Source organism: Corella eumyota, chromosome 4 (assembly GCF_963082875.1).
Source record: "Corella eumyota chromosome 4, kaCorEumy4.1, whole genome shotgun sequence".
In the NCBI taxonomy this organism is placed as follows: Eukaryota; Metazoa; Chordata; class Ascidiacea; order Phlebobranchia; family Corellidae; genus Corella; species Corella eumyota.
The window spans coordinates 15,586,991-15,612,170 of record NC_137493.1 but is presented as its reverse complement, the minus strand read 5'-3'; the positions used below and the strand labels follow the sequence as shown (position 1 = coordinate 15,612,170).

The following is a 25,180-nucleotide window of genomic DNA, read 5'->3' as shown; positions in this document are numbered from 1 at the left end:
ACATTATACATTATTTATAACTGTAAAATTTGATTTTATTATATGTCACGAAACTAAGGTAACTAGAGTCTAGTGAAACATAAAATCGGCTTTTGTTAAACAGATTTTTGAACTGGAATTCACACATGGGTGAATTTCAACTCGGGAAATCACCTAAACCCCAATTGTTAAGCAATTTTGGGTAATAACATCAGAGTTTTCAATAAACTTTATATTCTAAGACAACACGTACAATTTTATATGTAACTAAAAGACTAAAATTTACATTTAAATTGATTTAGTTATAAAACTACCTTAGCGAAGAATGTATATACAAATAATCGAAAAACAATTCTATAGAAATGCAGTCATAGAAATGCAGTCATTCTATAGAAATGCAGACTTGAACATAGAGTAACATCAGTTACTCCGACCCAGTCTCGAGTTACCTGTGGCAGTTTAGAATATTATATTATAATTGCCCGATAATTATGCTGCTGATTAAGTCCTGGCTCAGCAGGAGTTCAAACCGTTTATAGCGCCTTACTCTAAGGCACTACAGCATGAGAGCAGCGGGGATTAAACCCACGACCTCTTGTGTGGTGTAACAAGTGTTCTTACCACTACACCACGCTGCCGGTTAGTTGTTATTATTTTTAAATATTTTACTAACAAATGCATAAGATTAAAAGCTATTTTCCTGTCTAGCATGGCGAAATATTGTAATAATAACTGACTAAAAATTACAATAAAAAAGTACTGTATTTTATTTTTATTGAAGCGCAAAAACACTATATAATATTAGGTAAAAGTTGGCAAATATAATTACATAGTTAACAAAATTATATATATACGGCTTGGTTAGTGCAGTTATCAAAATATAGGTAAGTTAACGGTTATATATAAAAGTAAAGGATTAATAAAACACATTTGTTATATGACAAGGACATTATGTAAGCATCATGTTTATTAACTATATACATACAATAGGTAAGAAAAGGGAAGTATTACAATAATTAAAACAAAAATACTTTAAATAATAAATCATATACTTAACATCAATCTTCTATTTTTACCCTATACAATAAATTTAAAAATTAGCATTTATTTAGTGCGACTAAATTAGAGGGGACTTAAAAAGGTAAACTTTATTATATTGGGCAATAGAAACTGTATTTTAAGAACTCAAGCACTAATCCAAGTCCTCATCCACCAAATCGTATTCTCCGTCCTGTTCTGCTTCTATTAGTGCCTTGTCACATTTCGTTTGCCAGCCAATATTCTTCTCCACAAAATCTGTTGTTGAATGATGATCATTTTTTAAAACTTTGAGATGGTATTCCAGTTGCTTTTCAAATGCTTGCTTTGCCTTTATATATTTGGTTTGGTTGAACAACGAAATCGCAATATCTTCCATAGCAGATTCAATGTCTCGGTGCTGGCTGTTTTTAGCACAAAGGTGGGATTGTCGTATTGTAAGCGCCTGAGTTGTTAAATCTTCTACCTCCCTATACATTTGAACTTTGTTAAAATGCTGAGCTTTTGCAATGTAGATATCGGCAACAGCTAAGTCGACGTCTTTTACAAAGACCTTGGCAAACTTAACCATCAGAAAAGACCAGTCGTCGATCATGAGCGTAAGTCCGGTAACATTGTCTAAGTCATTTAGATTTAAAATTCGTTTTTCAATTGACGAAGACAAGAAATGTTTTCTAGATTTATCTACACGCGGAGCCCACGCTTCTAAACCTGTAATAAGGTCGTCGAATGAGAACATACCGTCTCTTATTTGGCGTTTATTAACAAGAGAATCAAATGCAAATGACAAGATTCCGCTAGGAGGCTGCTTTGAAAGTGCCACCATGACTGATTTCAGACTACATAATACGTCTAAAAGTTGGTCTAATTCAAGCTGTAGTGCCTCACATTTTTCAGGGTCAGTTTGTTTTCTATTTTCAGATAGAATTTTTCTTAACAGTGTGGTGAAATGTGCATTACTGTAAATAAAGTAACCTATTTCAGGAAAAGCCTTCACGACGGTATTGTCTTGAAAATTCGGTGTGGCCACGTGTTTAAATGTTTCTAATAAACGAACTAAAGAACGTATCTCTGACGTCATTTCGCTGGGCTGTAAATCACAGAACATGCGTTTTGCGATATCGTAGGTCGACATTGGATTGGAAGGTTGCTGATTTCGTTTAATAAGCGCCTTGTTGCAGCGATTGGCCTCCCTTATCACCGAGTCTTTAGCCAGGCGAAGATTTTCTAGCGGACTATCCGTTTGCAGTCGACTATTTCGTGCATTACCTACCTTTACCATGTTTTTGATGAAGTTCAGCAGTACAACTGACACCAACTTTGCATACTTTGCAAAATCCAGTAAAACTGGTTGAAGATAAGGGTACTTGAACTTCTGGTTTAACTGTATAGTTGGCCCATAATCTGAACGATTGTTATCTAACCCCAGCGAGGTTAAAAGAACCATGTTGATATCATTACTTTCCTCTCTTAACGAACGCTTTGAAAGGCTTTCAATATTTTCAATTCCTAGAAGGATAGGCAACAGAGCGTTCAACAAAGAGTTACAGATATAAAATGTGTCGACGATGCTCGTTTCCCCGACTAGTTCTACCATACCCGAGATCACTTCACCATCTCTTTCGGTCACCTTTTTAACCTCCGGTACTTGCTCCTTAGCCTGCTCAAATGCGCGAAGTCGAATTTCGCAGATAACTGCAAGCGCATATTTAAGATTGTGACAAGCTTGGTCATTTATAATTCCCTTTTCTACAAGCTCCTCTAGAATAGAAGTCGTTTTGTTGTAATGTACGTCGTTGTAGCATCCAAAGAAGTTAATAAGCAGGGTATGGCGATAGAGAATCGTTTTGATATTTTCATGTTCTCCGCTAATTGTGATCTCGTTTACAGTGTCAAACTGATACAAAGAGTTCCACATTGTTTTTAGGTACTTCTTTTTCGCGCGTTTGTCACCTAGTATTCTATGAACTGCGTTTTGGTATTGTTCAGCCAACTCTTCACATCCGAAAACAAAAATCGAATTGGCTAACGCTTCAGAGAGATGGTAGCTGTTTTTAACCAATGTTTTTTGTTTTTTTTGTATTTCACTGTCCAGTAAATCCGCCATTTCTCTTACTGTGCGTATTAACTCCCCGCTGATGTTACCTTGTGGCCGTTCTGGCCCCAACGGGAATACGCTAGAGGTCGGGGTGTTGCTGTCAAATTGGATACCACATTTTGTAAAGACATCGTAGTACTTGGGATTTTCGGTTTTATTGAGTGATTTGATACCAAGTAAGCCGATAGGAGACTCGCAAATGCTGAGTAGAATAACTTGAAAGATAACTGACAACCAACGGCACTTTTCCGCGGCAAATTCTAACTCGCTTTTCGGAATTAAATTATCCAAAATAATAATATTCTCAAAATCCGAGTAATGAGTGCCTTCTGTACGTGACAAAGATCCAAGAGCAAGTATAGCAAACTTGTAAAACTTCTGATCGCCCAATAAAATCTTCGTGCAATTTTCAGCAATGTAACGCATGATTTCAACATAGCTATTATTGATTTTAGTCAATAGAGAAAACACTTGGTCTATTTTTTCACATTCTTTTACAGGAACGTTGTAATAGGCTTTAATTTGTTCGATAGCGTTAAGATCTTCACTTACCAAATCCCTCAATGATTTAACTTGGTCTATAACGCTAGAAGTGATGCTTGTTAAGGAAATATCATTATTTGTAGCCTTACTTTTGATCAAAAGTTGAGTCCAAAGTTGATCGATATTGCTTTCCAGACCTACAGTTTGTTCGTTCCGGCTTTTGGCCGCGAAAAAAAGCCCAGCCGCTTTGATAAGGTTTCTTTTTTGCTCCCATTCTTCGCTTGGAATGTCAACTCTTTTCAAATATATCTTGCCCAATTCTTGCAAGCATCTTGCAGAATCTTGTTTCTTATTTTCAGCTTCTATTAATTTTCCGTCTACATTATCGCAATTCGAGAAAAATTCGTCAGCTATTTCTAATTCGCGTTCCACAGACATTACTTAACGCTCTGCTGCTTGTAAAGAACTAAAACATATGATTTGAATAGTTTATGCTTTTTTAAATAAGCTGTTTTTTTAGTTACAGCCTGATGGCGCAAGTAAATAATAAACCTATTCCTTTTTCCTATCAAATTACCTTTATCTTTGGGCTAACGAAATTCTTTACATTATACATTATTTATGACTGTAAAATTTGATTTTATTATATGTCACGAAACTAAGGGAACTAGAGTCTAGTGAAACATAAAATCGGCTTTTGTTAAACAGATTTTTGAACTGGAATTCACACATGGGTGAATTTCAACTCGGGAAATCACCTAAACCTCAATTGTTAAGCAATTTTGGGTAATAACATCAGAGTTTTCAATAAACTTTATATTCTAAGACAACACGTACAATTTTATATGTAACTAAAAGACTAAAATTTACATTTAAATTGATTTAGTTATAAAACTACCTTAGCGAAGAATGTATTTATCAAATAATCGAAAAACAATTCTATAGAAATGCAGTCATAGAAATGCAGTCATTCTATAGAAATGCAGACTTAAACATAGAGTAACATCAGTTACTCCGACCCAGTCTCGAGTTGCCTGTGGCAGTTTGGGATATTATAGAGACTATAATTGCCTGGTAATTATGCTGCTGATTAAGTGCTGGCTCAGCAGGAGTTCAAACCGTTTATAGCGCCTTACTCTAAGGCACCACAGCATGAGAGCAGCGAGGATTAAAGACACGACCTCTTTTGTGGTGTAACAAGTGTTCTTACTACAACACCACGCTGCCGGTTAGTTGTTATTATTTTTAAATATTTTACTAACAAATGCATAAGATTAAAAGCTATTTTCCTGTCTAGCATGGCGAAATATTGTAATAATAACTGACTAAAAATTTAAATAAAAAAATACTGTATTTTTTATTTTTATTGAAGCGCAAAAACACTATATAATATTAGGTAAAAGTTGGCAAATATAATTACATAGTTAACAAAATTATATATATACGGCTTGGTTAGTGCAGTTATCAAAATATAGGTAAGTTAACGGTTATATGTAAAAGTAAAGGATTAATGAAACACATTTGTATATGACAAGGACATTATATAAGCATCATGTTTATTAACTATATACATACAATAGGTAAGAAAAGAAATAATATAATAAGTAAAACAAAAATACTTTACACTATTAAATCGTAATAACATTAATCTTCTATTTTTACCCTAAACAATAAATTTAAAAATTAGCAACTATTCAGTGCGACCAAGTTAGCGCGACTTAAAAAAAAGGTAAACTTTATTATATTGGGAAATAGAAACTGTATTTTAATAACTTAACCCGTAGCGTGGTGTAGTGGTAAGAACACTTGCTACACCACCATGAGGTTTTGGGTTCAATCCCCACTGATCTCATGCTGTAGCGTCCTTAAGTAAGGCGCTATAAACGGTATAAACTCCTGCTGAGCCAGCATTTAATCAGCAGCATAATTACTGGGCAATTATATTCTATAATATCCCAAACTGCCCCAGGCAACTCGAGACTGGGTCGGGGTAACTGATGTTACTCTATGTTTAGGTCGAGCATTTGACTTTCCCACATCGAGGATAAAAAGATATACAAAAAAAACAAAAAAAACTTAAGAACTAATCCAAGTCCTCATCCACCAATTCGTATTCACCATCTCGCTTTGCTTCTATTAGTGCCTTGTCACATTTCGTTTGCCAGCCAATATTCTTCTCCACAAAATCTGTTGTTGAATGATGATTTTTAAAAACTTTGAGACGGTATTTCAGTTGCTTTTCAAATGCTTGCTTTGCCTTTATGTATTTGGTTTGGTTGAACAACGAAATCGCAATACCTTCCATAGCAGATTCAATGTCTCGGTGGTGCTGGCTGTTTTTAGCACAAAGGTGGGATTGTCGTATTGTAAGCGCCTGAGTTGTTAAATCTTCTACCTCCCTATACATTTGAACTTTGTTAAAATGCTGAGCTTTTGCAATGTAGATATCGGCAACAGCTAGGTCGACGTCCTTTACAAAGACCTTGGCAAACTTAACCATCAGAAAAGACCAGTCGTCAATCATAAGCGTAACTCCGGTAACACTGTCTAAGTCATTTAGAGATAAAATTCGTTTTTCAATTGACGAAGACAAGAAATGTTTTCTAGATTTATCTACACGCGGAGCCCACGCTTCTAAATATGTAATAAGGCCGTCGAATGAGAACATACCGTCTCTTATTTGGCGTTTATTAACAAGAGAATCAAATGCAAGTGACAAGATTCCGTTAAAAGGCTGCTCTGAAAGTGCCACCATGACTGATTTCAGACTACCCAATACGTCTAAAAGTTGGTCTAATTCAAGCTGTAGTGCCTCACATTTTTCAGAGTCAGTTTGTTTTCTATTTTCAGTTAGAATTTTTCTTAACAGTGTGGTGAATTGTGCATTACTGTAAATAAAGTAACACATTTCAGGAAAAGCCTTCACGACGGTATTGTCTTGAAAATTCGGTGTGACCACGTGTTTAAATGTTTCTAATAAACGAACTAAAGAGCGTATCTCCGACGTCATTTCGCTGGGCTGTAAATCACAGAACATGCGTTTTGCGATATCGTAGGTCGACATTGGATTGGAAGGTTGCTGATTTCGTTTAATAAGCGCCTTGTTGCAGCGATTGGCCTCCCTTATCACCGAGTCTTTAGCCAGGCGAAGATTTTCTAGCGGACTATCCGTTTGCAGTCGACTATTTCGTTTATTACCTACCTTTACCATGTTTTTGGTGAACTTCAGCAGTACAACTGACACCAACTTTGCATACTTTGCCAAATCCAGTAAAACTGGTTGAAGATAAGGGTACTTGAACTTCTGGTTTAACTGTAAAGTTGGTCCATAATCTGAACGATTGTTATTTAACCCCAGCGAGGTTAAAAGAACCATGTCGATATAATTACTTTCCTCTCTTAAAGAATACCCCGAAAGCCTATTATTACTTTCAATTCCTAGTAGTATAGGCAACAGAGCGTTCCACAAAGAGTTGCAAATGCGAAATGTGTCGACGATGCTCGTTTCCCCGACTAGTTCTACCATACCCGAGATCACTTCACCATCTCTTTCGGTCACCTTTTTAACATCCGGTACTTGCTCCTTAGCCTGCTCAAATGCGCGAAGTCGAATTTCGCAGATAACTGCAAGCGCATACTTAAGATTGTGACAAGCCTGGGTATTTATAATTCCCCTTTTTACAAGCTCCTCTAGAATAGAAGTGGTTTTGTTAAAGTGTATGCCGTTGTAGCATCCAAAGAAGTTAATAAGCAGGGTATGGCGATAGAGAATCGTTTTGATATTTTCATGTTCTCCGCTGATTGTTATTTCATTTACAGTGTCAAACTGATACAAAGAGTTCCGCATTGTTTTTAGGTACTTCTTTTTCGCGCGTTTGTCACCTAGTCTTCTATGAACTGCGTTTTGGTATTGTGAGGCCAACTCTTCACATCCGAAAACAAAAATCGAATTGGCTAACGCTTCAGAGAGATGGTAGCTGTTTTTTACCAATGTTTTTTGTTTTTTTTGTATTTCACTGTCTAGTAAATCCGCCATTTCTCTTACTGTGCGTATTAACTCCCCGCTGATGTCACCTTGCGGTCGTTCTGGCCCCAACGGGAATACGCTAGAGGTCGGGGTGTTGCTGTCAAATTGGATACCACATTTTGTAAAGACATCGTAGTACTTGGGATTTTCGGTTTTATTGAGCGGTTTGATGCCAAGTAAGCCGATAGGAGACTCGCAAATGCTGAGTAGAATAACTTGAAAGATAACTGACAACCAGCGGCACTTTTCCGCGGCAAATTCTAACTCGCTTTTCGGAATTAAATTATCCAAAAGAATAATATTCTCAAAATCCGAGTAATGAGTGCCTTCTGTACGGGACAAAGATCCAAGAGCAAGTATAGCAAACTTGTAAAACTTCTGATCGCCCAATAAAATCTTCGTGCAATTTTCAGCAATGAATCGCATGATTTCAACATAGCTATTATTGATTTTAGTCAATAGAGAAAACACTTGGTCTATTTTTTCACATTCTTTTACAGGAACGTTGTAATAGGCTTTAATTTGTTCGATAGTGTTAAGATCTTCACTTACTAAATCCCTCAATGATTTAACTTGGTCTATAACGCTAGAAGTGATGCTTGTTAAGGAAATATCATTATTTGTAGCCTTACTTTTGATCAAAAGTTGAGTCCAAACTTGATCGATATTGCTTTCCAGACCAGCAGATTGTTCGTCCCGGCTTTTGGCCGCGAAAAAAAGCCCGGCCGCTTTGATAAGGTTTCTTTTTTGCTCCCATTCTTCGCTTGGAATGTCAACTCTTTTCAAATATATTTTGCCCAATTCTTGCAAGCATCTTGCAGAATCTTGTTTATTATTTTCGGTTTCTATTAATTTTCCGTCCACATTTTCGCAATTCGAGAAAAATTCGTCAGCTATTTCTAATTCGCGTTCCACAGACATTACTTAACGCTCTGCTGCTTGTAAAGAACTAAAACATATGATTTGAATAGTTTATGCTTCTTTAAATAAGCTGTTTTTTAGTTACAGCCTGATGGCGCAAGTAAATAATACACCTATTTACTTTTTCTATCAAATTACCTTTTTTTTATCTTTGGGCTAAAGAAATTCTTTACATTATACATTATTTATAACAGTAAAATTTGATTTTATTATATGTCACGAAACTAAGGGAACTAGAGTCTATTGAACCATAAAACCAGCTTTTGTTAAACAGATTTTTGAACTGGAATTCACACATGGGTGAATTTCAACTCGGGAAATCACCTAAACCCCAATTGTTAAGCAATTTTGGGTAATAACATCAGGGTTTTCAATAAACTTTATATTCTAAGACAACACGTACAATTTTATATGTAACTAAAAGACTAAAATTTACATTTAAATTGATTTAGTTATAAAATTACCTTAGCGAAGAATGTATATACAAATAATCGAAAAACAATTCTATAGAAATGCAGTCATAGAAATGCAGTCATTCTATAGAAATGCAGACTTGAACATAGAGTAACATCAGTTACTCCGACCCAGTCTCGAGTTACCTGTGGCAGTTTAGAATATTATATTATAATTGCCCGATAATTATGCTGCTGATTAAGTCCTGGCTCAGCAGGAGTTCAAACCGTTTATAGCGCCTTACTCTAAGGCACTACAGCATGAGAGCAGCGGGGATTAAACCCACGACCTCTTTTGTGGTGTAACAAGTGTTCTTACCACTACACCACGCTGCCGGTTAGTTGTTATTATTTTTAAATATTTTACTAACAAATGCATAAGATTAAAAGCTATTTTCCTGTCTAGTATGGCGAAATATTGTTATAATAACTGACTAAAATTTAAATAAAAAATACTATATTTTTTATTTTTATTGAAGCGCAAAAACACTATATAATATTAGGTAAAAGTTGGCAAATATAATTACATAGTTAACAAAATTATATATATACGGCTTGGTTAGTGCAGTTATCAAAATATAGGTAAGTTAACGGTTATATGTAAAAGTAAAGGATTAATGAAACACATTTGTATATGACAAGGACATTATATAAGCATCATGTTTATTAACTATATACATACAATAGGTAAGAAAAGGGAAGTATTACAATAATTAAAACAAAAATACTTTAAATAATAAATCATATACTTAATAAATCATATACTCAATCTTCTATTTTTACCCTATACAATAAATTTAAAAATTAGCATTTATTTAGTGCGACTAAATTAGAGGGGACTTAAAAAGGTAAACTTTATTATATTGGGCAATAGAAACTGTATTTTAAGAACTCAAGCACTAATCCAAGTCCTCATCCACCAAATCGTATTCTCCGTCCTGTTCTGCTTCTATTAGTGCCTTGTCACATTTCGTTTGCCAGCCAATATTCTTCTCCACAAAATCTGTTGTTGAATGATGATCATTTTTTAAAACTTTGAGATGGTATTCCAGTTGCTTTTCAAATGCTTGCTTTGCCTTTATGTATTTGGTTTGGTTGAACAACGAAATCGCAATATCTTCCATAGCAGATTCAATGTCTCGGTGCTGGCTGTTTTCAGCACAAAGGTGGGATTGTCGTATTGTAAGCGCCTGAGTTGTTAAATCTTCTACCTCCCTATACATTTGAACTTTGTTAAAATGCTGAGCTTTTGCAATGTAGATATCGGCAACAGCTAGGTCGACGTCCTTTACAAAGACCTTGGCAAACTTAACCATCAGAAAAGACCAGTCGTCAATCATAAGCGTAACTCCGGTAACACTGTCTAAGTCATTTAGAGATAAAATTCGTTTTTCAATTGACGAAGACAAGAAATGTTTTCTAGCTTTATCTACACGCGGAGCCCACGCCTCTAAACCTGTAATAAGGCCGTCGAATGAGAACATACCGTTTCTTATTTGGCGTTTATTAACAAGAGAATCAAATGCAAATGACAAGATCCCGTTAAAAGGCTGCTCTGAAAGTGCCACCATGACTGATTTCAGACTACCCAATACGTCTAAAAGTTGGTCTAATTCAAGCTGTAGTGCCTCATATTTTTCAGGGTCAGTTTGTTTTCTATTTTCAGATAGAATTTTTCTTAACAGTGTGGTGAATTGTGCATTACTGTAAATAAAGTAACCCATTTCAGGAAAAGCCTTCACGACGGTATTGTCTTGAAAATTCGGTGTGACCACGTGTTTAAATGTTTCTAATAAACGAACTAAAGAGCGTATCTCTGACGTCATTTCGCTGGGCTGTAAATCACAGAACATGCTTTTTGCGATATCGTAGGTCGACATTGGATTGGAAGGTTGCTGATTTCGTTTAATAAGGGCGTCGTTGCAGCGATTGGCCTCCCTTATCACCGAGTCTTTAGCCAGGCGAAGATTTTCTAGCGGACTATCCGTTTGAAGTCGACTATTTCGTGCATTACCTACCTTTACCATGTTTTTGATGAACTTTAGCAGTACAACTGACACCAACTTTGCATACTTTGCGAAATCCAGTAAAACTGGTTGAAGATAAGGGTACTTGAACTTCTGGTTTAACTGTAAAGTTGGTCCATAATCTGAACGATTGTTATCTAACCCCAGCGAGGTTAAAAGAACCATGTCGATATAATTACTTTCCTCTCTTAAAGAATACCCCAAAAGGCTATTATTATTTTCAATTCCTAGTAGTATAGGCAACAGAGCGTTCCACAAAGAGTTGCAAATGCGAAATGTGTCGACGATGCTCGTTTCCCCGACTAGTTCTACCATACCCGAGATCACTTCACCATCTCTTTCGGTCACCTTTTTAACATCCGGTACTTGCTCCTTAGCCTGCTCAAATGCGCGAAGTCGAATTTCGCAGATAACTGCAAGCGCATACTTAAGATTGTGACAAGCCTGGGTATTTATAATTCCCTTTTTTACAAGCTCGTCTAGAATAGAAGTCGTTTGGTTTAAGTGTACGCCGTTGTAGCATCCAAAGAAGTTAATAAGCAGGGTATGGCGATAGAGAATCGTTTTGATATTTTCATGTTCCCCGCTGATTGTTATTTCATTTACAGTGTCAAACTGATACAAAGAGTTCCGCATTGTTTTTAGGTACTTCTTTTTTGCCCGTTTGTCACCTAGTATTCTATGAACTGCTTTTTGGTATTGTTCAGCCAACTCTTCACATCCGAAAACAAAAATCGAATTGGCTAACGCTTCAGAGAGATGGTAGCTGTTCTTTACCAATGTTTTTTGTTTTTTTTGTATTTCACTGTCCAGTAAATTTGCCATTTCTCTTACTGTGCGTATTAACTCCCCGCTGATGTCACCTTGCGGTCGTTCTGGCCCCAACGGGAATACGCTAGAGGTCGGGGTGTTGCTGTCAAATTGGATACCACATTTTGTAAAGACATCGTAGTACTTGGGATTTTCGGTTTTATTGAGCGGTTTGATGCCAAGTAAGCCAATAGGAGACTCGCAAATGCTGAGTAGAATAACTTGAAAGATAACTGACAACCAACGGCACTTTTCCGCGGCAAATTCTAACTCGCTTTTCGGAATTGAATTATCCAAAAGAATAATATTCTCAAAATCCGAGTAATGAGTGCCTTCTGTACGTGACAAAGACCCAAGAGCAAGTATAGCAAACTTGTAAAACTTCTGATCGCCCAACAAAATCTTCGTGCAATTTTCAGCAATGAATCGCATGATTTCAACATAGCTATTATTGATTTTAGTCAATAGAGAAAACACTTGGTCTATTTTTTCACATTCTTTTACAGGAACGTTGTAATAGGCTTTAATTTGTTCGATAGCTTTAAGATCTTTACCTACCGAATCCCTCAATGATTTAACTTGGTCTATAACGCTAGAAGTGATGCTTGTTAAGGAAATATCATTATTTGTAGCCTTACTTTTGATCATTAGTTGAGTCCAAAGTTGATCGATATTGCTTTCCAGACCTACAGTTAGTTTGGTCCGGCTTTTGGCCGCGAAAAAAAGCCCGGCCGCTTTGATAAGGTTTCTTTTTTGCTCCCATTCTTCGCTTGGAATGTCAACTCTTTTCAAATATATCTTGCCCAATTCTTGCAAGCATCTTGCAGAATCTTGTTTCTTATTTTTAGCTTCTATTAATTTTCCGTCCACATTTTCGCAATTCGAGAAAAATTCGTCAGCTATTTCTAATTCGCGTTCCACAGACATTACTTAACGCTCTGCTGCTTGTAAAAAACTAAAACATATGATTTGAATAGTTTATGCTTCTTTAAATAAGCTTTTTTTTTAGTTACAGCCTGATGACGCAAGTAAATAATACACCTATTCACTTTTCCTATCAAATTACCTTTATCTATGGGCTAAAGAAATTCTTTACATTATACATTATTTATGACTGTAAAATTTGATTTTATTATATGTCACGAAACTAAGGGAACTAGAGTCTATTGAAACATAAAACCAGCTTTTGTTAAACAGATTTTTGAACTGGAATTCACACATGGGTGAATTTCAACTCGGGAAATCACCTAAACCCCAATTGTTAAGCTATTTTGAGTAATAATATCAGAGTTTCCAATAAACTTTATATTTCTATACAACACGTACAATTTTATATGTAACTAAAAGACTAAAAGTTACATTTAAATTAATTTAGTTATAAAACTACCTTAGTGAAGAATGTATTTACAAATAATCGAAAAACAATTCTATAGAAATGCAGTCATTCATGAACTAGTTCCGTAAGAAATTGTCTGTTTTCGCATGCTATTAAATTACAAGATATGTTACACAAAGCGTCTGTTTTTTACTCAAAAGAATTGTCTTTCTGTAGTACATACAAAACATAACATTTTTACATTTACAAATGTTAAAAAACTAAGCCTTTAGGCTACTCCTAATAACTCTTTAAATAAAACAGATATAAAGCTTAACTTGTTGTCTTTTTTGATACAGTTTATGCTATATTAGTATGATACAACAAAGTTATCCTGAACTTTGTGCTGTTTTCTTACATGCTCACCTATTTGTAACAAGTAATTTCTTATTTTTAAAACATGGTTAAGTTGCCGCAAAAAGCAGTTATATTAATAGCAAAATGTTTAATTTAAATAAATATAAAAGCCATATATAGTGTTTGATGGCCTTTTATATAATATAACTAAGGTTTAAGTTATTACATAAGGCATATTTGTTTATATAAAAAGGTAAACTTCAGTTAATTTTTTAAATAAAAAAGATGTATTTAAATTGTCTCTGAACTAAATTTTCTAAATGTTCGTTATAAGTTGGAAACTCTGATTTTGAATTTTTCTGTATCATAATATTTGGTTTCTTATCATTTGTGTCCATGATTACTTTTTAAAAATGTCCGCATTGACGTCCAAACTTAATGAAAAAATGTAGTTAGTTTCTCGTGGGAAAGATATTCGCTTTATAAAATTGAACACACAGTTAAGAATCGAGCTTTTAACTCCCAATTTTTTAAAGTCGAGCCATCCAAAAACCTTTCTGTGCGTCAATTTCTGATAAGGTAAAGTGTTAAAAACAGTTTATTGCCAATGATGTTTAGATATTAACAAGTTGGTATAGAAGTAAGTGGTTTACAGTCTTTTGTTTATTAAATACTTGTTGTTTGCGGTAAATTTATATAAATTGAAGACGTTATTAAAATTATAAAAATTAGTTTAGCATGTTTATCTATCTAATTTATTTTCATATTATTTTGGTTAAATCGTTTATAGCTTTTTTTTAATAATTTCAATTTATTAAAATACAGAGAAATGCAGTTTTCAAAGTTAACTAGTTTAACGCAGTCCTTCTTAACCGAAGCGACGTTGTTTTTAAATCTTCCATTCAAGTCTCACTATAAAAAACAAAAACTCGCACAAATTTATAAAAATAATTTAAAGCATCAATTAAGTTATTCTTCTGCTACTAAAATTACATCTGTTTATGTATCATCAGTTGACCAATCTTCTGGCATTTTTATAAATAAAATGTTAACTAATATAAGTAAAATGTTGGTAACTGATGCACAAATAACATTAGAAATACCGCCTTTATGCTTATTAAAATCAAGCCCTTTTTTATTAAAAAATATGGGTATTAACAGAATATGTATTACTCCATCTGATTTATGTTCTTCAAACAAAAAAGAGGTTTTTAATGCAATTAAATGTTTCGTTGATATTGGATTTCAAATGGCTGTTGATGTAACGTACAATTCACCCAATCTTACTAAAATCAAGTTAAAAAATCTGTTAGAAAACTGTATAAAAAGTGGCGTAAGCCATATCACTATAGAAGAATGTGATGATATATATTCAAATAATTACACCAAAAATCTTAGTAAAGAAGGTTATGGAACCTATAATTATGCTGCTGATATCCTTAAAAAGAACAATTTTAATTGTTATGGTTTGTGTAGCTTTGCTTTGAATGAAAATGCCAGAAGTAAAATGAACATTTTCAAGTGGAAGGGCAAGCAGTTTATTGGTATCGGACCCGGTGCTATAACCAGAATAATATCTAAACAAAATACAAACTTAACACAAAGAATTGGGTTTAAAGAAATAACTGACCATGAAAATTGGCTTAAAAATCCTATGAAACCTATAAAACATTTGTTATCCAATACACAATGGCAGGAAGAACTTATATTTCTGTCTCTTAACTCAACCCAAGGGCTTGATAATAACACTTGGTTGCTTGCAACAAATGGAAGAACTCTTCTAGAGGATTTTGGTGACAATTCTGAAGTAAAACAGCTGATTAAAAATGATGTTATATATTTAAATGAAGAGAGATTAGTAATAAAGGAAGACAAGTTACTGTTAGTTGACCATGTTATAGCTGTTTTATTTAATAGTCTCAGGTGTTTTTAGTTAATTTTATTTTATATTTTTTGCTTACAGATTATTGTTATGTTAATTGAAATTGATTTTAAAAATTTTCTTAAAATGAAATCTCATGAAAGAGTAATGCAAATACATAGCGACCGTGTCTTAACAACATTTCAACAAGCCCTACACAACGATGCTCAAATCGACGACAAATATGATTTTGATCCGAGAGTCCGTCAAGCATGTACCAGTGAGCGTACTCGCAACGTCGGGTTAAAAATCTGTAAAATGATAATCATTGGTGATATGGGGGTGGGAAAAACTTCATTGGTGAATCGTTTTTGCCGTAAATCCTTTGACAGAGACTACAAGGCAACAATCGGCGTCGATTTTGAAGTTGAACGGTTTGAAATTTTAAACAACCCCTTTACACTGCAAATGTGGGACACAGCAGGTCAGGAAAGGTTTCAGTGTATAGCAGCAGCTTATTACAGAGGTGCTAACATTGTTACCATTGTGTTTGATGTAACTAGTATAAACACCTTGGACAATGCTGAAGAATGGTTGAAAAAGGCGTACAAGGAAAACAGCAACCACGGCAATCTTCTGTTGTTTCTTGTCGGGACAAAAAAGGATCTTTTACCACCGGCAACATATCGTGAAGTAGAAAGAGAAGCGATCAAAGTTGCTAATAAATTGAATGCAGAATATTGGGGATTGTCTTCTAAAAGCGGCGAAAACGTAAAAGAGTTTTTTTCGCGAGTTGCTTCGTTGTCGTTCGAGCGTTTGATTATGAAAGACCTTGAAAACAGACATTCTATAGCTTCAAAGCAGATTGGAGATGGTAATATCGTAAGTTTAAACAAGCAGAACGGGACCGAAAAACGAGTTGAAAAAAGTTCTTGTTGCAAGGTTTAAAGAAGTTCAATTTCAAATAAAATGAGATTAAGTTTGGACTAATCAAAATTTTTAATGTTTCGTTGCTTACAAATCTTTGTTACTTGTTTATTGTAAATAATTTTCCGTAAATTAATTTTTATTATTACAATATATATTTTTAATATTGATGGCAAAAAGACTCGATTTTTTATTTAATTATTACTTTTTATTACTGTACATGCCCACTGTTAAATACAATTCTGTATTTTTTACGTAGCATTTGATCTACTTTTTTTTATTTACTGTTTAGTGTCATATAATAAGGTACTATGTTTTTATTTTAAGAATGTATTTTGTTATTTGAATATTTTGTCCATTTTTAATATAGCATATATATAGTTTTTGTTTTTTGCTGCTGTTTAATTGATCATTAGAACTTGCCATCTTCTTTAAAAATTATGTATTAAATGTATATAATTTAGGTTTATAATATTGCTAAAAAGTAGTAATCAAAATTAGAAAAATAAAAAAAGTGCAAAAAAGTTTTGTAAAATATTTGTTTATAGGTTTTATAAAAACAGTTAAGTTTGCAAATAAAAATTTCTTTAGCTAGTTTTCAAGTTATAACCTGTTATTTTTTTCATTTGCAAATCGGTATATTTTATTGTGATATTCATATTTTGTTGCTACATTTAATGTACTAATTATTCTTTCTACACATTGTTAACTTACACATTGTTTTAATTTTAGATAAAAAAAAACTAGGAAAAATTAATAATTGTAAAAAATGGATAATCAAGAAGAAATGATATCCCAGTTTCGAGGAATAGCTGATACAACTGAGGAAAGAGCGAGATTTTATCTTGAAAGTGCAAGATGGCAATTACCAGTAAGTTAATAATTGTCAAACTCAGTTTTTTAGACAGTGTGTTCTTGACATAAAATAAAGCTAAGTAGGCAATATATATATTCATTTTATAGGAATACAATTTAGATAAATTTATTATTTAGAATTAAGTTCATTTTATAGCAATTAAAATGTTGGTATGGGGGGCTAGTTTACATAATTTTTTCCTATTTTAAAGATTTCTATCATGTCTAAGCTAATTAAATTGGTGCTGGTATTAAAGCATTATTTGTATAAATAAATTATGGCCCAATTTAACTATAATATAATCAAGTATGCCTGGGTTTTGTATTAGACACTATTTATCATTTTTTTTCTATAGTTTTTGGCAATGGCACTATCCAAATATTTTTTCTTATAGGCTACACATTGTGTGGAAATTCCCTAGTAATAAACCATTGTAATTGTTGGTTGAAAGCAGGTTTTGTATATAGTTATTGTTACTAGGCAGTTTTACCGTTTACATTTTTGTGGTAACCTAACCACACAATTCTGTAAAATCTCTCGCATATGTATTTAACAATAGTTAAAGTAAGTGGGCTACTGCTTCTGTGGTTTTCCAAGCCTATAAAGTACAATGTAACAATCTACATTAATTTTAATATGTATATTTTTTTTTATGTATAAATCTTTATCCTTAAATCTTTATCCTTGATGTGTGAAGGTCGAATGCGCGACCTAAACATAGAGTAACATCAGCTACTCCGACCCAGTCTTGAGTTGCCTGTGGCATTTTGGGATATTATAGATTATAATTGCCCGGTAATTATGCTGCTGATTAGGTGCTGGTTTAGCAGGAGTTCATACCGTTTATAGCGCCTTACTCAAGGTCGCTACATCATGAGATCAGTGGGGATTGAAATCATGAACTCATGTGTGGTGTAGCAAGTGTTCTTACCACTACACCACGCTGCCGGTATATATTTATGTACTATATGTTTTTGTGCATTAATATTCAAGTTTTTTTATTTGTTTAAGGTGGCTTTAAGCAGTTTCTATGATACTGGAGGAGCTGCTATGCCAAACGAAGAAGGTAAATTCCTAATTTTTAAAATTTATTTTATTTCTTGACCTTTTTTATTATAACCTACCAAAATTTGGAAACTTTAAATCGCTTTTATTTATTTATTTATTTTTTCGTATATATCTTTATCCTCGATGTGGGAAAGTTGAATGCGCGACTTAAACATAGAGTAATATCGGTTACTCCGACCCAGTCTCGAGTTGCCTGTGGCAGTTTGGGATATTATAGATTATAATTGCCCAGTAATTATGCTGCTGATTTGGTGATAGCTCAGCGGGAGTTCGTACCGTTTATAGCGCCTTACCCAAGGGCGCTACAGCATAAGATCAGTGGGGATTGAACCCTCGACCTCATGTGTGGTGTAGCTAGTGTTCTTACCACCACACCACGCTGCCGGTTTAATTAAATTCGCATCTTAACAAGCAACACGACATGACTAATAAAGAATATTAATTTATTTTAGATCATGTTTATAACCTTATGCCATTTTAATATAACTTCCATTAACTTATGAGATAGCTTTAAAAGATTAATGTAATAACATTTATATATAGATGATTTAATATTAAAAATATTGCAAATTAATAAAAACTAAAATATTTAAAAAAAAAAATTATTCAAGTAATTTGCTTGGTTGTAATTTATATTAAAGAGTTTTTTGAATTAAATTAAAAAAAAATTTGGTAATTTTTTTTTCAGAAAATGAAGATGCTGATTTCGAACCAGGATACCATGACAGCGACCATGATGACGAATTCATGGAAACCAGTGAAAATAAACCATCCACTCGATCAAATAACAAACTTACACCATCTGGAAAACCAACCAGAAGCACGAGATCTTCTTCCAAGTTTGCCTCGATCCATGATTTTAAGGAAGAGGAAAGAGAGATAGCAAGTGATGAAGAAGAAGGGCAGGAGTAAGTCAAAATCTTTCTAAATTTTTTTACAATTTTTTTTTAGTTTCGGTAGTTTTTAAAATAAATTTTACAAAAGTTTAAGTACAGTAGCATTATTTACTTTAATTAAAATACTTCACAAGTTCTAAACTGATGTTGTTTTTAAGTGAAGATTATCCGAATTTTTTTTGATATTTTAAAATTTTTTGAAAGTTATTTAAACAAAAAAATTTATATAATTCTACAAAAAAAATTAAGTTTCTCATTTAAATTCCATTAAGTTTCGCTTAATAAGTTGCCTTTATTCCAAACTATGCCTAGAAGAAAACTAATTATTAATAAAATATTAATGCCTTACTTAAAAATAGAAATTTTTCATGTTTTTTTGTGGTACACTATTTTCTAATTATATATATACTAATAAATAATTTAAAAACACTTGTTTTCAATTCATTTTTATTGCTACATGAAATGTTGAATTTTTATATTTAATTGTTAATTAATTTTATTAGATTTTATGCTGGAGGTTCGGAGCAGAGTGGGGAATTAATTGTTGGTCCTCCAAGGAAGAAAACAAGTGCTGAGATTACTAAAAGTTTATTCAAGGAGGTAATGTTCTAATATTCTAAAAAAGTTACAAGCCAAAGTTTTTAAATAGGCCTATATAAAGTTTTTATATAATAACTGTGTAAAACTTTAACTTGAAGAAATTTTTTTTTTTTTTTAATTTTTTTTGAAATTTTTTATTTTTTTTTTCCAAGGTCTCAATAATATTACTAATTAAATTTTTTAACAGACAAATACTTTTTCTCTAAACATTTAAAATGAATTACAATATAAACTTGTGTGTAAAACTTCAAATTTAAATTAGGCTTCCAGAAGTTTACAATTTTTTCTTTTAGTCAATAGCTTACCCTATAGTCGGGTTTTTAATTGTTGTAATATGGTTGCAACTCTCAACTAATATTTGCCTGCAATAATTTACACATGCGCCACAGATGGCTGTTTTATTTATTTTTTAGAGCTTTAAGTTGGACATACCTGAATAATATATGGTCCACTAAACTCCATAAATATATAGATTATGTATTTTTTTGTTATTGTATCCTTAACGCCAATGACTCACGATTTTTATAAAAAAATATTTTAATTTTTTCAACATTTCTTTAGGCTAAAGAGCATGGTGCGGAGACAGTTGATGAGAGTACGAGGAGTAAAGAGAGAGCAAAACCGAGCAAATTCTTTTCTGGAGGAGGATACAAACTGGGGGCAACAGAGGATCGATCCGAGTTTGTTCCAGGAAAAGAAAACCCCGCCGACAAGGCCCCAGTAAGCAGTTTTTTATGTTTAAAAATGGGATACTTTCGGGGGTTCCCTATTAACCCCCTTTTTAATTTAGAAGAGAAAGTACAAGACCCATTTAGGTTTAAAGTAGGGTAATTTAAGAAAATTCAGAGGGGGTAATTTTAGAGGGGTAATTTAAGAGAATTTCCTAATAACCCTACTACAAATATAATTAAAGATATGTTTAAACAAAAGACCCATTTAGAAATAGTTTTGAAACAGATCTATTTTCGAAATATTAATAATTTATTAAAGAAAGGTAGTACTGCAACCACATTTTACCCTTGACTTTATTTTACAAAATATGACCCATATATTAAAAGTTTAGTAATTAAAAATTGTTATATATATTTTTCTAGGTTAACATAATTCTAAGACTTTGGAAAAATGGGTTTTCGGTTGATGGTGGCCCACTAAGAGATTTCCACGATCCCGCTAATGAAGAATTTTTGAACAGCATAAAAAGAGGGTAACAAAAATTTACTGGAAAATTTTTGAATTTCAAAAAAATGTTAAATTATTTTTTTTAATTTTTAGACAAATTCCACGAGAGTTGATCCAGTTAGCAAAGGGAGGGGAAGTCCATGTGGACATGGAGGACCACAAGGAAGAGGAGTTTAAAGCTCCGAAGAAGAAGCTCAAAGTTTTTTCTGGGGAAGGAAATGTATTAGGAAGGTAAGATCATCAAATCACTGACAAGAAATTACTAAATGAGGTACTGGGTTCGATGCCCACTGCTTCAACATTATTAAAGTCCTGCCAACTTTCCAGAATGGCACTTAAAAAGCATAGCTGTAAAAGGAACTTATTAAGCCAAACACAACCAAACATTAGGTTTTATCAAAATAGTTTATTATACAACATATATACATGGAAAACTTAAGAAAATTAACTGAATTTTAGAGTTTTTTTATCATATTTAAGTAAAATACCATTTTTGGAAGTATTTTTTGATCCAAGTCCCTTTTTTTTAACAGTCCGGCCCCTAGTTTTGAATCAAATTCAACAACAGCCACTGCATCAACTTCTGTCGATCCCCCAGTTATAGTAAACGACAACGAACCAACGACAACCATTCAGATTCGACTTGCAGATGGAAAGCGAATTAAACAAAAATTCAACCAATCCCATAGGTAAGTTATTTCTCTTAGTTTTTATACATTAAGTTTTGGTATGTAGTTATATGTATGTGCAGTATTTAGGTAGCCCTATTTAAAATAAGGCAGGAGAATTTTTAAATTAATTTTTTTTTGAGCTTAGTGGACAAAATATGTATTCTGACAATATTGACCAGCAGCGTGGTGTAGTGGTAAGAACACTTGCTACACCACACATGAGGTCGAGGGTTCGATCCCAACTGCTCCCATGCTGTAGTGTCCTTGAGTAAGGCGCTATAAACGGTATGAACTTTTGCTGAGCAAGCACTTGATCAGCAGCATAATCACTTGACAATTATAGTCTTTATAATATCCCAAACTGCCACAGGCAACTCAAGACTGGGTCGGAGTAACTGATGTTACTCTATGTTTAAGTCGCGCATTCGACCTTCCCACATCGAGGATAAAGATATATACAAAAAATATATATATATATATATATATAATTACTTGTATATTTAATTTATTGGCCCACAAATTAAATAAAATTTATGTTAGTGGTGTAGTTAATTATTGCAGGCAAATCTTGGTTAAGAAGTGCGACCAAATTATGACTAATAAAATGCTGGCTGTAAGACTGGCTTATCTACTAATTTATATATAACAGTGTTTGGTAGACAACTTTCTTACTAAAAGCTGTAAAAATAAAAAAAACTGTTATTTGCGATGTGCCTTTTAAGTTTTTTTTTTTTTGTATATCTTTATCCTTGATGTGGGAAAGTCGAATGTGCGACTTAAACATAGAGTAACATCAGTTACTCCAACCCAGTCTCAAGTTGCCTGTGGCAGTTTGGGATAAGATTATAATTGCCCAATAATGATGCTGCTGATTAAGTGCTCGCTCAGTAGGAGTTCGTACCGTTTATAGCGCCTTACTCAAGGGCGCTACAGCATGAAATCAGTGAGAATTGAACCCCTGACCTCATGTGTGGTGTAACAAGTGTTCTTACCACTACACCACGCTGCCGGTTATTGTTGCATATATACCTAATTGAGTGAAAATGCAACCTGTGGAGTAGACTCTTATAAAGCTTTAATTTTAAAAATTGATTTTTAGAATATCTGACATACGAAGTTTTATAATCAATAGTAATCCTGACCAAGCTACTAGACCGTTTAATTTAATGACAACTTTTCCTAACAAAGTTTTATCCGACGAAACTATTTCACTCGTGGATGCTAAACTGTTAAATGCACTAGTGGTACAAAAGTTTGTGTAAACAAAAAACTTTTATTTAAAAATTTATAGTTTTAAAGAAAAAACAAAGAACTTTTTAGTCGTGCAATTCATGTATTTGCAAACAAATTGGCGGCATTATTCAAAGTTCATTTTTGTTGTTGTTTTGCTTAAATTTCTAAAAACAATTTTATTTTGGATACTTTACATTATTTTAGAAATAATGCCATCGTTCTAGTTCAAAAAACATAAAAAAATTTAACTTTTTTTGTTTTTGTTCTAACATACATTAGTTCTTAAGTTTTAGAACTAAAAATTTCATTTAAATTTTGAAGTCCAGTATTTTTCCTATTCACGTTAGCTCTCCACAGTCAGAAATAACAACTTTTTGTCTCGGTTTACCGTCTTTAGATCCCACAGCCTGCAAAGAAATAAATAAGTACATATTATATTGGAAACAGAAAGTTAAATTCTCTTATTATACATGGGTACTCTTGATAAGACTTAATTTTCTTACCTCGATTTTTTTGACAACTTCAAATCCTTCTTTTACTTGCCCAAACACAACGTGTTTACCATCGAGCCAATCCGTCTTCTCTGTTGTAAGAAAAAACTGAGAACCATTCGTGTTTGGCCCAGAGTTAGCCATGGAAAGTGCACCTTATAAAAAATTCAAAAAAGATTATTTTTTTTTCAAATTGAGCTTTATCATATTTCCATTAGGCATAGTTTAAAATTAGAGTTGATTTTTCTGTGAAAGGGGGCATAAAAAGATCAAATTTTGTTTCAGGTAAAGTTTAAAGTTAGTTAAACCCACCTGGTCCAGTATGTTTTAAAACAAAATTTTCATCATCAAATTTTCTTCCGTAAATTGATTTGCCACCTGTACCGTTATGGTTTGTAAAATCACCACCCTATATATATAACAAAACTGATTACTACTATGTTCTCAAATGACTTATTAAGATCTGTAAAAATCTGCTGACCTGGCACATAAATTGCGGAATAATTCGATGGAAACTGCTCCCCTTGAAACCAAAACCTTTTTCATGTGTACACAGGCAGCGGAAATTTTCTAAAATATTCGGATCAGCATAAAAAATTGAGACATTTTGAATGAATGTTACAATAATATAGCGTGTTAGTTAGCCTTGAAATTTGGTTTAGGTAAGTATAGGGCTTTTGTATACCTGCTGTAAGGGGGACTACGTCTGCTCGCAATTCTATTAATATTCTCCCGGTATATTGGCTTCCTATTTTCATGTCCATAAATACCTTAAAAAGTTTAATATTATTTCAATTGCAAATTTGAAATTTAATGGTAATTGTAAAGGGTTATAGATGTTTATTACCTTTGGATTTTTTCTTGCTTTTGTTGTTTCATTCCCCGCATCTTTGTCGGCATCCTCCTTGGCTTTTAACTCTTCCTCTTCTTCATTTTCCTTCATCGCATATTTCTTCAACCACTCTTCATCGGCCCAAACTGTAAAAAAATATTTTTTTTTTAATATTGGGAAGATCATAGCAGTAGTGTTTATACACAAAAGCAGTGTGACTTGCTAGTAATATAGTAGTACATAAAAGAATAATATACCAGGCCTATGGTGTAATCCTTCTTTTTTAGTGTACATTGGCTTTGCTGTATTCACTCTTAATGTTCGTCCATATATTTCTGATTCATGCTACAATAAAAAAATAAGATTTACAAGTACATTATAAAGTATTTACACTAAACATAATATATATATAACAAATTTAAAACATTATTTTACCATGTTATCAATAGCAGCTTTTGCATCCTCAACAAGCTCAAATTCTAAAAAAAATTGATTAAAAATTCCTATTGAGCTAGATTCCTGTGTGTCTAATAATATTTTTGGTTTAGTAAGATACATAATTAACTTTGTTTATTATAAGGTTGGTTTTTATAACGTTGTATTATAAATATACTAACTGACCAACGAAAGCAAATCCTCTATGCTTTTCTGTTTCATAATCCAAAGGTAAATTAATGTCAACAATATCTCCAAATGGGATAAAAACGGAATGAATCAGTTTCTCTGTTACTTCTTCAGCCAAACCACCTAATAGATTTAAAACAAGGTAAGTTATATATGTTATATAGCTGTAAATAACGTATAAAATTACTTGGTTTAAAATAACGACTTACCAACGTAAATCATACGCTTATTTGCTGTCATATTTTTACTAATACGCTAAAATACAAGCACTGCACTTAAGGATAGATATTTTATTAAAACCTAGCAAGGTTATAAGATTAAATTAACATCAAAATATTCGAATTTTAAACGAATTTGTACAACATGTGTTATGTATTATTATCACGTAAGAAGTCAGACGTCGGCGAAGTGCACAATGTTTTTCTTTTGATTTTC

At 33.1% G+C, this 25,180-nt stretch overlaps 4 protein-coding genes across 4 annotated transcripts; 2 read left to right on the top strand and 2 right to left on the bottom strand.

Annotated features, from left to right (window-relative positions):
- Nucleotides 1–5,011: 5,011 nt before the first annotated feature.
- On the bottom strand, nt 5,012–8,780 carry LOC145750359 (uncharacterized). The gene is made up of 2 exons (XM_082566376.1): nt 8,685–8,780; nt 5,012–8,574 (listed from the first exon to the last, which is right to left on the bottom strand). Exon 2 carries the CDS (start codon nt 8,544–8,546, stop codon nt 5,682–5,684), a length of 2,865 nt encoding a protein of 954 aa, XP_082422502.1. The 5' UTR covers nt 8,547–8,574; nt 8,685–8,780; the 3' UTR covers nt 5,012–5,681.
- A 6,670-nt stretch (nt 8,781–15,450) lies between these two features.
- LOC145750277 (ras-related protein Rab-34-like) lies at nt 15,451–16,713 on the top strand. Its single transcript, XM_082566268.1, has one exon. It carries the CDS (start codon nt 15,480–15,482, stop codon nt 16,314–16,316), a length of 837 nt encoding a protein of 278 aa, XP_082422394.1. The 5' UTR covers nt 15,451–15,479; the 3' UTR covers nt 16,317–16,713.
- A 313-nt stretch (nt 16,714–17,026) lies between these two features.
- Nucleotides 17,027–23,199, top strand: LOC145750282 (NSFL1 cofactor p47-like). The gene is made up of 9 exons (XM_082566275.1): nt 17,027–17,166; nt 18,163–18,217; nt 18,908–19,127; nt 19,619–19,715; nt 20,277–20,435; nt 20,810–20,919; nt 20,988–21,125; nt 21,428–21,583; nt 22,665–23,199. The coding sequence occupies exons 1-9, from the start codon at nt 17,065–17,067 to the stop codon at nt 22,825–22,827; spliced, it is 1,200 nt and encodes a 399-aa protein (XP_082422401.1). The 5' UTR covers nt 17,027–17,064; the 3' UTR covers nt 22,828–23,199.
- Nucleotides 22,828–25,123, bottom strand: LOC145750283 (peptidyl-prolyl cis-trans isomerase E-like). The gene is made up of 10 exons (XM_082566276.1): nt 24,955–25,123; nt 24,743–24,868; nt 24,557–24,600; nt 24,379–24,466; nt 24,137–24,267; nt 23,975–24,059; nt 23,771–23,859; nt 23,602–23,698; nt 23,302–23,444; nt 22,828–23,205 (listed from the first exon to the last, which is right to left on the bottom strand). Exons 1-10 carry the CDS (start codon nt 24,983–24,985, stop codon nt 23,137–23,139), a joined length of 903 nt encoding a protein of 300 aa, XP_082422402.1. The 5' UTR covers nt 24,986–25,123; the 3' UTR covers nt 22,828–23,136.
- Between the last annotated feature and the right edge of the window lie 57 nt (nt 25,124–25,180).